The sequence below is a fragment of the Ascaphus truei genome, chromosome 12, assembly GCF_040206685.1.
Source record: "Ascaphus truei isolate aAscTru1 chromosome 12, aAscTru1.hap1, whole genome shotgun sequence".
In the NCBI taxonomy this organism is placed as follows: domain Eukaryota; kingdom Metazoa; phylum Chordata; class Amphibia; order Anura; family Ascaphidae; genus Ascaphus; species Ascaphus truei.
Genome location: NC_134494.1, coordinates 24866071 through 24884538, shown reverse-complemented (window position 1 = coordinate 24884538; position 18468 = coordinate 24866071). Strand labels below are relative to the sequence as shown.

General features: G+C 43.9%; 1 protein-coding gene across 4 annotated transcripts in view; it reads left to right on the top strand.

The window, feature by feature from the left end:
• The window catches only part of DENND2B (DENN domain containing 2B), a 249736-nt gene that overhangs the window by 184980 nt on the left and 46288 nt on the right, over positions 1-18468 (top strand). For 3 of the 4 annotated variants that reach the window (XM_075567048.1, XM_075567050.1, XM_075567047.1), the window contains 7 exons: positions 5777-5928; positions 7836-8051; positions 9851-9947; positions 13809-13853; positions 14543-14727; positions 16464-16573; positions 17813-17882. In XM_075567048.1, the coding sequence (XP_075423163.1) occupies positions 5777-5928; positions 7836-8051; positions 9851-9947; positions 13809-13853; positions 14543-14727; positions 16464-16573; positions 17813-17882 (875 nt within the window). Of the gene's footprint in view, positions 1-5447; positions 5540-5776; positions 5929-7835; positions 8052-9850; positions 9948-13808; positions 13854-14542; positions 14728-16463; positions 16574-17812; positions 17883-18468 lie in introns of those variants that run through there. The other variant, XM_075567051.1, reaches the window with a different exon arrangement.

Below are 18468 nucleotides of genomic sequence, written 5' to 3'. Positions count from 1 at the left end.
TCAACGCCAGCGATGAAAGCGCAAAGAAATACTGAGGTCATATTTATTATTATAGGATGGAATTCTTTTACGTTCAGCTAATCAATAATTTTTAGGGAGTGTTCAGATTTGTTTTCAGAAAACCTGGAGTGAGGCTAAAAAAGTGATTGCTTGGGATCCTTTCTGCTATTTCCATGAAAATCCCTTACTCCCAAGCCACATGGGCCAAGCTACATCTTATGCAACGTCTGCAATTGCTCAATCACCACTTTATTATGTTGACACTAAAGCTTGAAAGTATTTGTTGGAAGCCTGATCAAATCTGCTGTTTAACACACTTTTTTGTCAAGCTATATCTAGTATGACTCATTTTTGGCTTTTGTCTCAACATCATTTAGGTACAAGAAATGTGTCCACCACGTAAAAAGTAGTCAATCTAATACCTGTGCAGTGAACTTGACAGAAACTGAAGAGTGTATATTTTAATTCTGGAAATTGTTAGCAACATACAGTATATAATGCAACTGGAGCCATAATGCATAGGAACAAACCAGATCCATATGTATAACGGAACCGCAGCCAAAAAGTAATTCAGACTGTCTTGTCTTATTAAAAATGTTGGTACTGAAAGCCCCTGCATTAAAGCAACAGGGCTTCCCGAAAAGATAAAAATACTGCCCACCACAAATCAATTTCAATAAAGATAGGAGCTCGAAAGAGTATTCTTTTGAACGAATGTGACCTATTTGTTCAACAACAAAAAAAAACCCCTACTGTATGTAAAATGTCTTTGAATTCTCACGGTGGCATGATAAACGCATTCTGGCTTTTAGCACACGAAAGAAACGTTTATTATCGGCAAATATTACTTACATTAAAAATTAGTAGATAAATGGCTGTGACATCAAATAAGTTATATTCTTTGCAAAGTTATTGCATGTAATTCCTTTCTCTTGGGGGGAAATCCGTTCTGTCTGTCCTTTTTGTCTGATGTTATCCTGGCTTCTCATTTCCTAGCTAAATCTGCCAGCATTTATCCAGGGACTATTCCCTTAGTCAGTCTTTCTTACTCCCAACACCATGACCGAACATGGTATCACCATGTGTTCTTCCACGATAAGCTTATAGCTCCTGTCAATCTAACACAATGCCATAACTTCTTATGTACATACACCGTTTGTGTGAGTGCTGGGCCACTCTCTGTTTTAGCAGCACACCACAACCAACGGAATGTATGGTTTGATATATACTCTTAGAGTAGAGCCACACCTGTATTAATTTTTGTTTTATTCAATATAAATTTACAAGGGTGTTTTACATGGTACACTATTATATAATATATAGTGATTCACAATATTAGGTGTTTTTTGGGTTGCGCACTTATCCTTTTCCACTGTATATACACGTAAGGAACTGCTCCAGTTATGATCAAATATGATTACATCAGTTGTCGATAGCAACTAAGCGTCACTCGCTGGCCCGTCCTCAGATAACCCAAGGCAACGGTAATCCAACTATAAATCTAGACACACCTCTCACCCCAAAGATACACTCAATGTAACAAAATCTACAGAACGTTCTTTACTTGTAAGAGTGATTTATGTGTGGCATCTGTTTCATACCAGTTATACAATAATTACAATATAATAATAATATGAATGAAAATCTTACACCCTGAAAGATTTATATTGCCGGGGTAGGGCTACGGTACATATCTTTTGTGGGTCTGAACCTCCATGGATTATGGGGAATACCAATTTAGGTTCTGGTACTGAAAGTTTTGATTAAGTGAAGGGATAATCCCAATCCCTTGTGAGCCTGCGGTGGTGTTATAATGATAGTGACAAACAAATAAAGTGCACACCCATATACCATTAAATAAGTCATGTGCTAGTGCAGGGGGGGCGCAAACTTTTTTCCCTGCGCCCCCCTTGCCGGCGGGTCCCCTCACTCCCGCGCCCCCTCTAACCTCCACTTACCTGCGCTCCGGCGTTATGACGTCACGTTGCGTTGCCCATTGCGACGCAGGAAGGAAGCCGCCGGAGCTAGGTAAGTAAAGGTTTACAGAGGCCCTGCAGCTCCCCCTGCACTTAATTTAAGTGCCTGCGGGAAGCGCGGGCCTCTGTAAACCCCGTGCCCCCCCCGCCGGCAGTCTCGCGCCCCCCCCTCGGGGGTCGCGCCCCACAGTTTGCGCACCGCTGTGCTAGTGAAACGTGAAACTATAGAGCGTTAACCAGTGTAACTCATTGGGATCAGCTCATGGGCTCATAAACCAGCTGCTGCCAATACATGCGGTCCTCCCAACCGCAGTGAAACAAGGTGCAAACAATAGGTATCCACGGGGCAAAACTGGGTGAATAATAAAAAATAATAATAAACGAAACGTGCAAAAATGAATGAAGACCAAACATATCAGTGATTTTTAGTAGCGAGGAGTGTATTTTTGCTGAAAGCTTTCGTATCTTTTAATGAACAAGAGAGTTTGGCCAACCAGGGATTTCGTACAGTAAATCAGTGTTTCCCAAATCCAGTCCTCAAGGGCCCACAACAGGTCAGGTTTTAAGGATATCCCGGCTTCAGCACAGGAGGCTAAGTCTCGTCTGAACCACAGATTGAGTCACCTGTGCTGAAGCCGGGATATCCTTAAAACCTGACCTATTGGTGGCCCTTGAGGACTGGAGTTGGCCGCGCCTGCCAGTCGCTACTCGGGAGATTGTTAGCATGGTGTGGAAATAGGGGAAGAAGCTGATATTCAGTGGCCTGTTGTGCTGGAGTGCCACTAAATCCACGTTAGATTTATTTGAACAAAAAAAGGGGTCTATGGGTCTGATTGCCATCATTGACCTTGAACGCCAACGATCAATAATGGAATCACGAATATCTATGAGTCCCAACAGGTATTCTCTGTACTTATGTTCTGTCACAACAGTGTTCCCTGCGGCAGAGAGGACTGGTTAGCGTAGCAAGTTGATGTATATTGGTCGTGGTGACCTTTCCACTTTGTGAATCTGCCACGCTGCACATTTTGCTTGTAGAATAGCTCACCGTGCAGCTATATTGGAGAGGATGGTGTCTGCAAGTCCAGACTTGAACCATCCCCTTTTGTATTTTGTATCTACCAAAAAAATGTTAAAAAAAAACAAAACCCCAACAGAGTTCTTTGAAATGTGGGATTCTCCTAGCACTTAAAAGATTAGATTTTAGAAGCTGTTTGCATATCGGGCAGATGGTTCATCTCTACGTGTCAGGTGACACGCTACAGTGGTTGGCCTGGGTGACTTAGCCTCATTTTGCGTGGCAATTCTCTACATCAGTGTTTCCCAACTCCAGTCCTCAGGGAACCCCAACAGGTCAGAACTTAAGGATATCCCTGCTCCAGCACAGGTGGCTCAGTCACAATGACTGAGCCGCTGATTGACCCACCTGTGCTGGAGCAGGGATATCCTTAAGATCTGACCTGTTGGGGTTCCCTGTGGACTGGAGCTGGGAACCACAAGTTCTGTTCAATGTCCTGCAGAATATACTGTAGGAAAAAGCCAGCAGTGGATCTTAAGTTGGGGGGAAATATTTCCAGCGCTCACATAGTGGTAGGGTTTTGTCTTCTCCTTTTTTTGCTGTAGCTGCACATTGCAGTATGTTCTCCACTGGTATTGTCACAAACAGATCGCTTGAAGTCCCACATGGCCAGTCAAAACAAAACAAGACTTGGCTTCATGTTGATGTAATTTGCGTGTGAAATCCTCCAGTAGTTTTACAATCTGTAGAAAATGTTGACATATTTAGATTGCGGTGACAAAACTGGCTGTCTAGACCTTTTCTAAAAATTGCTATCGCCCTTTGATTCCCGAAGCTTTGGAATCGCTGCTACGTTCTTTCTTAAATTAGGTATATTTTGTGATATTGGTTAAAGCAGCAAAACATGTAGTGCTACCCGATTTTCTTTTCCAGTAAAGGATTGGAGCAGGGGGTTTCCGGAGCTGCGTTCATTTTAGCTCCGAGAGAACCTGCTTCCAGAGATACTTACCGTCGGATCGGTGCCGGTATCTCTGTCGAATTTAAATGTCCAGGTCACGCGGGCTAATAGAAAGCTACAAGGGATGACGTCACAGGTTCCTATTGGTCCGCGGGACATTTAAACGCCACCATTTTGTTAGAGACACAGTTCCCTGGCTGCAGATACCAGCACCCCCCTACGGAGGTAAATATCTCTGGAGAAGGGGGTGCCTGGAGCTGACATTAACACTGTTCAGCTCCAGAGAGTCCCCCCCCGCTTCAATCCTGTAATAATAAAATATAAAAATGTAATGGTGCAGTGCTACATGTTCTGCTGCGTTCATTTACTTTTCGGGGTTAGGTTATTTAGGTAAATATGCATTGGTCTGCATTACCCCTTGTTTTTGTTTGTGTGTCTTTTTTTGGTATGTAACTCTGCTTATGTAATTTTCATCTCTCTGCACCCCCATTGTACCGCGCTGCGGACTATGTTATTATAATGACATAGAGAGGCTGATTACTAATGCATCTCAATTGATAACATATCATGCCAGGCAATGATTAACTTTGTAACTGCTGAAAAAACAAAGACTGACATCATATAAGCATGTGTTGCCATGAAATATGTTTTATATTTGCATTTGTTTTGTTATTTGCTTAGTATCTTAATGTGCGATGTTCTCACGTTAATACAGATATAGACAGAACGCTTATGATCTGGGAGTTACACATCTTAAGACCTAAGGGAGTTGTGAAGAGACCATTTGGGGACCGATGCAGAAAGATCACTCCCCAGTCATAAAGCAACTGCATCATATAATCCATTACATTGTGGCACCAAAAGCTTCCATGAGTTGAGCAACTGATCAACATGTTTATTACATGTATAACATTGCGAAAAAAGTGAAGTATCGCCCTTTTGTGCACATGTAAAAAATATACAAAAATAAATCCATCTTGTGCTAGATGTGTGCAAGAGCATATCCCATTAAAACCAACTTGAGTTTCCTCCTTGATACAATAAATACTGTACTAGTAATACCGTTTGCATCAGTAATGTTACTCGGCTGGTTGGTGTTGTACTAATGTTACTTGCCCCGTAAGAAGTTTCCAAAAGCACATTGCTGTAAACAGCGATGTGCCTGCATTACCATACGTCTATCCAGCCGACAGATATTAACCTCCAAGGACAACAATCCGTGGGATTTGGGAGTTTTGGACCTGGAAAAAATGATATGTTATTGAAAAGTTCTGACTTCAAGTCAGGGAGACCCTATGGAAATCAAGGAGACTGCTGATGCTACAATTCACTGAGACTCACAGACAGTCAGCGAGGTTCAGTAAGCGCTGACATGTCGTCGTTTCAATCTGCCCATTATATATAAAACGTAATCTGCCCTCTGATCGCATGAGATGTCTTGGGAACTCCAGCCCGAAAGTGATGTTATTCCTACTCACGACAGAAGGCAAAGAGAGCTACTCTGGACGCCGTTGTTTTTACAGGCTTCTCTTCAAAGTATTTTAAGAGGAACACTGTACCAAATATTTCTACAAGACTACTCAGCTGGTAAGTCTCAGTTACGAGTCTTGTGAAATGTGTGTGTGTGTGCATTAGGAATAGAAAAAAAAATAAAACATCATCCACATCTTGGCCAGATCAGCACTGCAAACAGTTCCAGCTGCAGACAGCAGAATGAGTCACGCTGGAAGCTTCTGAGATCTTATGCGGCGGCTCTTGTTGAGTTCACATGATTTTTTTTTTTTTCCTCAACCTGCGTCTGTTTTTCTTTCCCTGTCAAACCAGGAGATTCGCCCAAGGAAAACCCGTACGAGGATGTGGACCTGAAAGGCCGCCACGCAGGCCGAAAGTCTCAGCTGTCGCCCAACAATTCCTCGGAACCGTCGTCGAACAGGATGTGGAGGCCACAAGACCGGAAGTACACAACGCCTACCCAGGTAGGTCGTGACTGCTCTCTGCTAGGAAGCCTGCAAAACCCTTTGCTATGCAGTGCCCAAGAGGATCCCCTCTGGCAGCAAAAGGGTTAAAAGATAAGGGCAGGTTTAAAGGGGCAGTCCCTCTTGGATTAGTGGTAGTGATATGTTTTTTGGGGGGGGATAAATCTAGGTGACTGGGAATTTTTGTTATCAAAATCCAACACCTATGAGAATGTTATTTTATTTCCAATTTTTTTTTTTTTTTTTAATTGTAATGGTGGGGTGAGACTTGGGAGGAGGGGTTGGATTTTCTCGGGCTGTTGCCTTTTGTATGATGTCCCTGATTCTTCAATAAGAGCTTGCACAGAAAAAGCATCAATTTCTTTGGGGGGGCATAAGGGAAGAGGAAACACTTAATTGCGAAACTCACCCCTAATCGGAGGCCTAGGGAAAAAATAAATCGTGCATGAATTTCAAAGAAACCAAAGCAATTAAGAAATCTCCCCTGTTTTTTTTTTGTGTTTGTTTTTACTCTGGGGACCCCACCCCGGTTCCCAACATACTGATTTTGATTTGATATGGATTTAGTTGGCAGTATTAAAGCTCAAACCCATCAAATCAAATGACCACCAAATCTTGTAGGTTCCTCTGGCCAATAAGAAGCCTCCCCTCAGAGACCCTGTTGTAGCTGATTCCAAAGAAAAATATTCAGCCTTTCAAAGCAAATTTCAAATACTAATTTTGCGTTCCTTTCAAATGGTTTTAGTGCCAGAACAAACGTGTGTCGGAGCTGGGTTTAATAGAATTTTCCAAAGAATTAACTAAAGTCATCCAACTTTCCAAAGATGGTCCCTTAATCATTGCAGAATAATTGATTTAATGGGCTACTAGCCGTAAACAAATTCATAATAACAATACGGTGTATGAATATTCTACCCACATTTTATCTATCTCCTACTAGCAGAGTAATAAAGATGGTTAGAAATGTGGGACAGTCTGGAGAACTGGAGAAAGCATATTGTGGGTAGCTTGATCTCCAGTCAGATATGCTGAATACTGAGTTATCCATGTGAGTATTTGTGTTGCAAAGCACATTGTCTCTGCCTATGGCAGCACGTGATTATCTTGGTTCAGTAACCATTGGGTCGGTATTTATTCACATGACCTAAACATCATTCTTTATCTGACTCTTTGGGGTCTGTTTACTAAAGTACTAAATCGTCAAGGCTTTAATGACTAACTTAGACGTGACTGGACTACTGCTGAATAAATAGCAACAAATGCTGATGCTTAATGCTGTATTTGATCACCTTATTCTAAGTCTCGCAATCCAGCCTGGCCTAATTCTCTTTTGATCTTCTTCCTTCTACATCGCAATAACCAATGGCCTTCTCGGATCATGACCAGTCTGGTCAGATTTTCAGGGGTCCCACAGTTCTGTAAGAATCTACCATTTTTCTCTATTTAGATGGCATGGGGGTTAAAACGAGCATCGGCCCAGTCGCTGCCAGCAAGCGAATGAATAATAGTGATGTACTTTGCAATTTGTCACCATCACATAATGTAGAAAATATAGTCGAATTTACTCAACCATTTATAGATGTAGCAAGAGAGACTGTTTACGGCGCAGGTGCCAGCTCCGGTCACGGGACCAGCATGGACCAAGCATCGGAGGATTAACGCTGTGGAGGTCCAATACGGACACATGGATCCGCCACAGCGCGACTGCGGCAGACACTGTCTCTCGTGCCGCAGACTTTCGTTTTTTTTGGCCGCAGTGCAAGAGACATTGGGTCTTGCTATATCTGTACTGGGATTGTGATACTTAATCTGCTGGAGAAGTCTTTGTAGAAAACATACCTTGGTGCAGTGTCATAGGGTCACACGTCATGTAAATGTGCTTTTTATTTTATTTTTTTTAATTGAAGCTGCCTTCAAAGACTACTAGTCAATCCTTGCGAGTCGGGAACTCGTCCGAGAGGAAAAGTCATCGGGTACCGCGGCTGCCCAAGCGACACAGCCACGATGACATGCTGCTGCTGGCTCAGCTCACCATCCCATCCTCTCCCTCAAGCCTAAATGAAGACAGCCTGAGCACCAAAAGTGAACTGCTGTCCACGCGGAGGCCCAGAAGAATTCCCAAGGTAAGCAGTTCAACTGGCAACAATGCTGAAAACTCTTAGTTATGGTGGCACAGGGGGAAGTATTTGTAATCGTTACAATTCTGGCTGCTTTGAAGTCAAAAGGATGTGCAGCCTCCTCAGTCGTACTCTGAAGTTTTACCATCATTCTGTTGTCTTTAACTATTTGTAAACTATGACTAAAGGAACTTTTAAATGGCACATCTATATTATTTTTGTATAAAGTAAATATTCAGTAATGAGTATTAATGCTTTGCAATCTTGCTGACCCCATCCTGCACTCACGGGGTTACATTGAGCATGCATTATATTTGGTAATTAAATATCCCCTTGAAGGGTAATAACTATTTTCCTACTTCACGAGGAAATGGCTTTCCAACAAACTAGAGCAGGGGCGGCCAACTCTAGTCCTCAAGGGCCACCAACAGGTCAAGTTTTAAGGATGTCCCTGCTTCAGCACAGGTGGCTCAATCAGTGGCTCAGTTGAAGACTGGAGTTGGCCACTCCTGCGTTAGAGGGTCATTCATAATCAGCATTGTTGTTATGACTGCCATCTTTTTGCTGTGAGGAACCTCGTGCCCAAGAAGTCGGAAACTAGTTTGGAAACCCAGTTTCCACCTGGACTGGAAATAACGTGCAGCCAATTCTGCAATAAGATCCAAGTACTAAATAAACCGATCTACTGACAAACGTGTGCAGCCCCTTGTAACGTCTATGACACGTTGAGCTTTCGTTGGGATGTCTGGCCATCTATAGGAAAGCACAAAGGAAATATTGTTTTGTAGTTGTCTGTTCGGAACAGATAACCTCCTGATTCCTTGTTGGAGAATACGCTGGCAAATACCTGTTGAGAAGTGGAAACCTTTTATCCAGAAGCGCTGTCAATTTGCAGTTTCCTTTTGCCCATGAAGAAAAGATGTTCTGGCAGCGACATTAAGTTCAGGACTGGATTGCTGGAGTTATATTTTTAGTCTCTGAACAAGGCTATTTTTTGACTCTGTGTATTGAGTTCTTCCTGTTACACTGAGACATATTTAGATATATACATACATAGTCCGGTGAGCAGACTACACTCAATTCCTTTGCTACTAGCGGGAGGGAATGCAACACATTGTTTTGCAATGTGTTGCAGCCTCCCTGGCAGGGAGGGGGTTAAAATCAGCTTTACAATGTACCTACACATACAAAAGACAATGCTTTTCTTCTTCTTTTGCTTTAAGTGTATATTACAATTAATTTATTTTTACTCCAGTTTAAAGGTGCTGTCCCACTTAGAGACCTATATCAGAGCTGCAAAAAAAGTAAATACACTCGAGGAGCATGTTCCATTGGTCTAACAGCTATTTCCGTAATTTAACAGAGCTGCCAATGTAGAACAGGGCATCCCTTCTCTGAAAAGCAGATTAACACATTCGTCTACATTTAGCATTGGTTGAACTTGTTGGATGTATGTCTTTTTTCAACCTCATCTACTATGTAACACATATCGGGCAATCCTAACGTAGCAGGAAATCCAAGGCGGCAGTGATCAGAGACTTACAGTGGGAGACATTATTAGGAGTTCCACCATCAATCTTTCTCTAAAGGAGAAAACATCTGAATTATTTAATAAAGGACAGTGCAACTGGGGCACCAGGGGGAAAGTGTGGGACATTTAGCAAATGTTTGTTTTTGATAGAGGCACTATGATGGGATCGGCACATCTTATGCGACAGTTTTCAGTACTACGTAGGCGTCAGAAAGAGATGCTTTAGCTGGGACCCTGTGGCCTAATTCTTGTTTTTATTATCTTTCGCTGACAGCTGGTGCAAAGGATTAACTCTATCTATAGTGCAAAGCGAGGCAAGAAGAGGCTGAAGAAGCTTTCCATGTCCAATATTGAGACCGCATCGTTACGAGGTACATTTGTCAAATCAACTAAGTTGCTAGGGTGTGGCCTGGGGATTAGGAACAGTGCCAGGCTCTTCCTGCATAATAATGTATGTTAACTGTTCTACTTTCCATAAAATGGCATTCATGGTTTTATGGAGGCTCAGTAAATGGTGATAGGGTATACCATGCAGGAATCGAACCCATAACCCTTCATACACTAGTAGCGTTTCTCTACCTGCTACACCAGGCCTGTCCAACTCGTAAAGTGAGAAGGGCCGAACTGCTCCAAGGAAAAAAAATTTGGGCCGCACGGGTTAAATCATCATCATCATCATCATCATCATCATCTCTCCTCCAGCACCTCTCATCATCATCATCATCATCCTCATATCTCCCCCAGAACCCCTCACTATCAATCTTTACAATACTCCCCATCTATCTCTAATACCCCCATCTCTCCCCCTCACCCACACAATACGCCCCTCCACATCAAACACACAATACCCCCCTTCACATCAAACACACAATACCCCCCTCCACATCCCCCCAGCCCATTCCATGTCAGCATCCCCCCCACAAGTCAGCATCCCCCCCATGTCTCTCTTCCCTCAATATGACACTCTCTCCCCCTTCCCTTAATGACACTCTCTCCCCCTCCCCTCAATATGACACTCTCCCCCTTCCCTCAATATGACACACTCTCCCCCTCCTCTCAATATGACACACTCTCCCCCTCCCCTCAATATGACTCTCCCCCTCCCCTCAATATGACACTCTCCCCCTCCCCTCAATATGACACTCTCCCCCTCCCCTCAATATGACACTCTCCCCCTCCCCTCAATATGACACTCTTTCCCCCTCCCCTCAATATGACACTCTCCCCCTCCCCTCAATATGACACTCTCTCCCCCCCCTGCAACTCACATCACACCCTCCCCCTGCAACTCACATCACTCTCACCCTCCCCCTGCAACTCACATCACTCTCTCCCCCCCCCCTGCAACTCACATCACTCTCTCCCCCCCCTGCAACTCACATCACTCTCTCCCCCCTGCAACTCACATCACTCTCTCCCCCCCCGCAACTCACATCAGTATCTCCCCCCCCTGCACCTCACATCACTCTCTCCCCCCCCCCTGCACCTCACATCACTCTCCCCCCCTGCACCTCACATCACTCTCTCCCCCCCTGCACCTCACATCACTTCCCCCCCCCTGCCCATCACATGTCTGCATCCCCCCCCTCACATGTCAGCAGCCCACACCCTCACATGTCAGCAGCCCACCTACCCTCACATGTCAGCAGCCCACCCCCTCACATGTCAGCAGCCCACCCCCCCTCACATGTCAGCAGCCCACCCCCCCCACCAGCCCGTTTTTCACACCCACCCCCCCCCCACCAGCCCATTTTTCACACAGCCTGTTTTTCACACACACACACACACACACACACACACACACACACACACACACACACACACACACACACACACACACACACACACACACACACACACTTCTTAGATCAGCTCAGCACATCCTCTCTCCCCGGTACTAAGCCCCGCCCCCGGCATGCTCTGACCTCCCCGGCAGCCTGCTATTGAAGAAAAAAAAACACACGGCTGCCGCATCCTCCTCATGCTGCTGCTGCCCCCGCGCACCGCAAAACCCGGGGGCGGGGGTGTGGGGTGTGGGAGGGATGAATCGACGCCATTTTTTGAAACTTTTTTTAAAATTTAATTTATTTAATTAACTGGCGCCCGGCCAGAGTCATTGCGGGCCGCACAGAGAGGCCAGACGGGCTGCATGCGGCCCGCGGGCCGTATGTTGTGCAGGCCTGTGCTACACCATAGGGTTGGTGTGATGTCATTGACTCTATTATCAAACTTAACTTTTACTGCACAATACTGCCTTTCAGCAGGTAAAGAATCGCTACTAGTGTATGATGGGTCATGGGTTCGTTTCCTGCATGGTATGCTAAAATTATTAGTGTAGGGGGAGGTGTGTGTGTGTGTGTCCGTTGGCAATAAAGCATTGAATGTTATATAAAAAAAAACCTTGGAGATGTGCGGCGTGCACGTGGACGCAGCCTGATGAAGTAGGGAGAGGAGAGAGCTGCAGATGCCATTTCGATAAAAAAAACAAAAAAAACTTGGAGATGTTTTTAAATCGGGAGCCACGCTCAGACCGCGTTATATGTGGATCCGCGTTGTAGCGGATCACACTATAACGGGGTTGAGCTGTGTGTGTGTGTGTGTGTGTATGTGTGTGTATATATATATATATATATATGTGTGTGTGTCTGTGTGTGTGTCTGTGTGTGTGTGTAACAAAGGGAAAAAGTAGCGCCACTAATCATAACAATAATATAAATATATATACAAACAAATATACATAAACAATATCAAAATTGAATATCCTCTATAAATCAAAAGAAAGCGCACGGCCCATAGTGCACTATTGTTACACTTTAATTAAAATATGAGGGGAGGGAAGGAAAAAGACTCGCTCACAGGCGTAGCATATTAAAGAGCGTATTGTGAACTATATCAGTCACCACCAACTGGAAGGGTCCTCCAAACGAATCCTTGCAGTATAGGAGACGAATCAGCCACAAGATTTCACTAGCTGAGCTGCCGGTGATGTAAACACAGGACTCTCCGGTCTTGGAGCCCCCGAATACAGGCTGAATGCTGTAAGCTCCACGCATTATCAGCCTCTGGCAGCGGAAACACGGTCCGGCCGAGTTCCGGTCTCCAACGTGATGACGTAATGCCGCTGCCTACGTATGACGTCCTGACGCGTTTCGTCTCACTAGGAGACTTTCTCAGAGGCTCAAGTTGGGGCCAGAGGCTGATAATGCGTGGAGCTTACAGCGTTCAGCCTGTCTTCAGGGGCTCCAAGACCTGTGTTTACATCACCTGTAGCTCAGCTAGTTAAATCTTGTGGCTGATTCGTCTCCTATACTGCAAGGATTCGTTTGGAGGACCCTTCCAGTTGGTGGTGACTGATAAATATATATATATATATATCTTTTATTACAGAAATAGACACGTGTGTACAGTTGTCCTCAGGGCCGCTTCCACGCACTGTAATATGGCGGTTGCGGCACCGAAGGATTAACACTGCGGGGGTCCCATTCAGATCCATGGACCCCTTGCTGCTCCATTGCGGCAGACACTCTCTGTTTGTTCGTCCGCGGCACTGAGGACAGTGTCTTGCTACATCTGTACAGGCATACCCCGGTTTAAGGACACTCACTTTAAGTACACTCGCGAGTAAGGACATATCGCCCAATATGCAAACGGCAGCTCGCGCATGCGCCTGTCAGCACGTCATGAACAGCAATACCGGCTCCCTACCTGTACCGAAGCTGTGCACAAGCGGGGAGACTATAGAGCCTGTTACACATGCCTTATTTACATCAGTTATGCACGTATGTGATGATTGCAGTACAGTACATGCATCGATATGTGGGAAAAAGGGAGTGCTTCACTTTAAGTACATTTTCGCTTTACATACATGCTCCGGTCCCATTGCGTACGTTAATGCGCGGGGTATGCCTGTATGTGTTCCAGTTAACCCGATTTAATTGCTAATTTCAAGAAAATTCCCCCCCCCCCCCACAAATCAGCTTTGAATGCATAGCTCCTTGTATGTGTAACATATTATAGGATTTAAGGCATCACCAGGAGGTATGAGAGAAACACGAGGGTTATATCTTCACCTTCCACTGAAATTCACAGAATATTTGATTGTGTGGTCATTAGCCAGAATGACTCACCGTTGTGTTTTATAAGTATGGCTTTCATGGTGATATGTTGCACAGTTGTTTAAATCCATTTAAATGATACTAGCTGTTTAAATCATGGTTCCTCTATTTTTGCAGATGAGAATAGTGAGAGTGAGAGTGACTCAGACGACCGGTTCAAAGGTGAGAGAAGAACATAGGTTGTCCCATCTGTGTGCTTTTGCTTAGTAACACATTTGTATCAACATTTCAACCATCACCTGGTGGAAGAACAGCAACAGAGAGTGTTCGTAAATACACTACGGGCCAAAAAGCCATTGTTGCTAAGCGGTGCTATGGCATAAGATGCTGTCCAACTAATTAAAATGAATGGACCATGAGGTGTCTTCCGGTGCTGGAAAGTGTTTTATGGCATAACACCTCAAAATCATCCGAAGAGGCCAATCGGTCAAAATTCCCCATTGAAATCGATGGGGAATTTCATCTGAAAATAGCCAGATCGACAATTTCACTTGATATAGAATAATCCCCTCAATTGCCATAATAAAATATCTGAATCAATTGTTCTAAAATATTTCCCAGAGAGTTCGTTCCACTGCTTGGTGACGTTCTCTTCTACTAGCCACTTTTGAGACTTTCAACCTTTCTGTGCGTGTGCGGTAGTTTTTCTTGATGAGTGCTATGGAGGTCACTCTTCTTTCTGTAATTCCTCTGTTTTCTCTATGAAGTCTGCAACTACAATCTACCCATTGTAGGTAGTCTCTGCACTATTGCAGGAGAAAGCAAAGTCACCGTTATTGAAGGAAGCCAAGAGATGCAGCACAGATAATCGGAGCTGTTTTGTGACATGTTAATGCTTTCTCCTGCTTCAGTGCACACCCAACGTCTAGTCCACATCCAGTCCATGCTGAAGAGGGCCCCCAGCTACCGCACACTGGAGTTGGAATTGATAGAATGGCAGGAGAGGGAGCTGTTTGAGTATTTTGTGGTGGTGTCCATGAAGAAAAAGCCTTCCAAAAACACATACTTCCCTGAAGTTACATATCAATTCCCCAAGGTATGTATTTTGTGCACAAAAAAAATGATATATACTGTGCAGAAAATGGACCTCTTTTGGGTTTTTCTATCTTACAGAGGTACAATGACAACAATCTAGAACTAAGTATTAGAGCAATAGGATACAGTAAATTAAACCTACATGAATAAAGGATGCTCTAGAGCAGGAGTGGCTAACTCCAGTCCTCAAGGGCCACCAACAGGTCATGTTTACAGGATATCACTGCTTCAGCACGCTTGGCGCAATCAGTGGCTCGGGCATAATGACTGCGTCACCTGTGCTGAAGCTGGGATATCCTGAAAACCTGACCTGTTTGTGGGTTGGCCACCAGTTGGCCACCCCTGCTCTACAGTATCTAATGCCTGCCCCAGGCTGTATAGCCATCTCTGTCTGTATGTGATCACTGAAAAGAAAACATCACAGTTTCATTTATAAATGTGTTGTAAGTGGGACATTGTCTTTGATGGCATTTGGTGTAATTTATACTGGTGGCTTTGATAGAAGCACAACATACAGATGTAGCCAGGCTTACTGTTTTTCGGATCCAGGGCAAGCTGCGGGACCAAGACTGCCCTGTTGCTGGAGGATTATTACTGCTGGGGGCCGATCAGGAAACATGGACCCCCTTAGCAGCAATATATCCGGAGCCACATCTTAAAGCTTTATCAGCCGTGGCTTTGGAGACAATAAGTCTGGTTATATCTGTATTACAAGGTATATAATCATCTATAATATAGATAGATAGCACAAAACCAAGTAGTCACATTTATATCTTCTATTTATATAAAAGGCTAAGGATGTCTGCAACTTATTAGGATGTCATGTGCCAGATATATAGCTACCAGGTACAACACCCAGTGGCTGACTTGCCACACAGACAAACACTCTGAAATATCATATATATATACATATATATACATATACATATACATATACATATATATATATATATATATATATATATATATATATAGCTAAGGATGTCTGCAACAACCAGAAGAGAGAAGACAGAGAGAGAAACAGGAGGGAAGGAGAAACAGCAAGGAGGGGAGGGGAGAGAGGCAGTGAGGAGGGGTGGAGAAGCAGCAAGGATGGGAGAGGAGACAGAGTGATGCAGCAAGGAGAGGTGGAGACAGATTGATGACGATGAGGAGGGAGGGAATGGAGAGCAGCGTTCACACGGGGCAGGAGGTAGTGCACAGAGAGGGGAGGAGAGACAGCAAGGAGAGTAGGAAGGGGATACAGAGACAGCAAGGAGAGGATGGGTGAGATGAGTAGGAGAGGAGGGAGTGTAGTGTGCACAGAGAAGAGCAGCACAGTAAGGCAGTGGGGTGCAAAGAGAGGGGAGGAGAGTGTGCAAAAAGGAGCAGGGCATCATGGAGGAGAGAGTAAGGTGGGGGGTTCAGTAAAATGTGTTATGCATTTAGAGAACATACATACAGTCGTTCAGATAACTTTTTTTTTCTTCTGAAGTATTACTATTCTTGCTACCATACATAACTAATTATTTTGATCTAGCATTTACAGTACTTTCCCTGTGGACAATGTTCAGGATACTGAAATACCGGTGACATTGTAGAGCTACAGTAGTTATTGTAGCTATGATGTATTGTAAATCTTAGCTGTTGTTATATTCTCCTCCATGGGGACCCACTGCAATGATACTCGGACACAACGTCGTCCTTTTATTTGATAAAACATATCTTTAATATTAACTGAAGCCTACTACCCCACAGCTAGAAAGGCCAACAAAGCAGATGCGTGAAGCAGAGGAGCGGCTGAAAGCCATTCCGCAGTTCTGCTTTCCTGATGCCCGAGACTGGTTACCCGTCTCTGAATATAACAGGTGAGTGTGGGGCGACTTGCTTTTCCACCACTGTGTGTCAAATCCGTGGGTGAAAGTGAGAAGAATCCATGACTCAAACAGCTGTTGTGTATTATCCTTGCTGCACTCCTATACTGTTGCCTGCAACCTGTGATGACGGTTCTGTGTGATTGGCAAGTCGGTCCGAACAACTTCGGGAATATTTAGACGTTTCAGTGCCAAGTCCAGAAACATATCAGCGCTGATAATTCTGCGTGCACGTCTGCTCTCATTCTCTTCTCCTGAAAGCACATACTTTATTCATTTCATCATCATTTGCCATTCCCATACTGTACTTTGCCTCGGCGTGGCTACAGTAAATCCAGCAAGCACTTTATCAACACGCAGGGGGTATTGTAATGTGCTACAGCCCCTCTGTTAATTAATACTGGGCCAACCATGGCATGCATCATATTTAAGAAGCTTATAGTTTCAAGTTAACATATTTCATGCATGTTTCTTTTGCAAAGTGGATTAATATCAGTTGGGACATATTTTTTTTAATGCTTTAATGTTGGGGGGAAAGGGGGGGATATGGAGGACCATGATACGGCACTTCTTTTCGGTAAACGATGGTCCATTTTCTTGAACCAGAAACAATTTACAGCGCAATGAAAATACTATTCCTTGCAATACTTCCTCGATCAGGGGAGTGGGATATGTTTATTTTCTGCCGGGACCACAAAAGATCAGAGGAAAGGGAGTTAAATTTGTGACGAGGCTGCCCCAGGAGATTCCAAAGTGTCGTCCCCCATTTTTTACTCCAGCCAGAGGGAATATTATCTCCCCATTTATCATCCTTTTTTTTTTTACATTTATTTATAAGCATATTTGTGTTGTGAGTAACACACCTCATTTTACTGGGATGGAATTACCAGCTGTGACACTTTATTGTTGTAACAATGTTCGGCGCTTGTTTTCAACACTGAGAGGGACGTCACAGCTGAGGTCTGTTGGATGTGTTTGCTTTTCATTTCTCTTTGCCTGACGAAGGTTATCCTGTAACGTTGTGCTTCTATGTGCCTCTGTGTCTGTTTAATCTCTCTTCATGTATGAAATCCTTTTTTTTTTTTTTAAATCACGTCAACAATTTGCTGTGTTTTATCTCTTTTGCTTTGGAGTGCTCAAGGCTTTATTTTTTTTATTGTTGAGTCTTACTTTAGTGCAGTAATTAACCTGTTGTACTGCTCAGAATTCAGCAATGCATTTTCTTTGTTTCAGCGAGACCTTTTCCTTTATGCTAACAGGCGAAGATGGCAGCAGGAGGTTTGGATATTGCCGACGATTATTGGTAAGACCAAGTTATATTTCCTAATAGCATCAGAAGCAGCAGCTTCTACCAAAACAACGACATAGTCAACAGATAATAACATGCCATCAAATCAAGAACACTAAATTGCTTCAACACATTTGCTTACGTTTTTACCATCATCCGCTCTAATCGGTATTCATCATTTAAGAAGCATTCTACTTTGTTCGTGTTATCTATTTGAACGTTACCTGGTTCCCGGAGATTTTCCCAGCCTTGCCTCTGGGAAGTCCCTATATCCCCAGCCTCCTGGTTCAATAAATACCCACACTGCAATGATGTGTGACATTCTTCTTAATGATTGACCATTATTACCAGTTGCAGTTTGTTTTGCTTCCTGGTTAGTTCTTAAACGTCTTAATATCCTGGCATGAAAGGAGTTGCTGATTGTAGTATTATGACGATTATTGATCTTGCTAGTAGCTATTTAAGGACTGATCCAACCCTGGAATATATATTATTTTGAATGTCTCCCTAAGGCTGCGGGCCCGCTAGCGCCGAGCGTGCGGTGCTTGCCGCTTTTAGTTACATAAATGTATATAGGCAAGTCCCCGCTCACGCTCGTGCG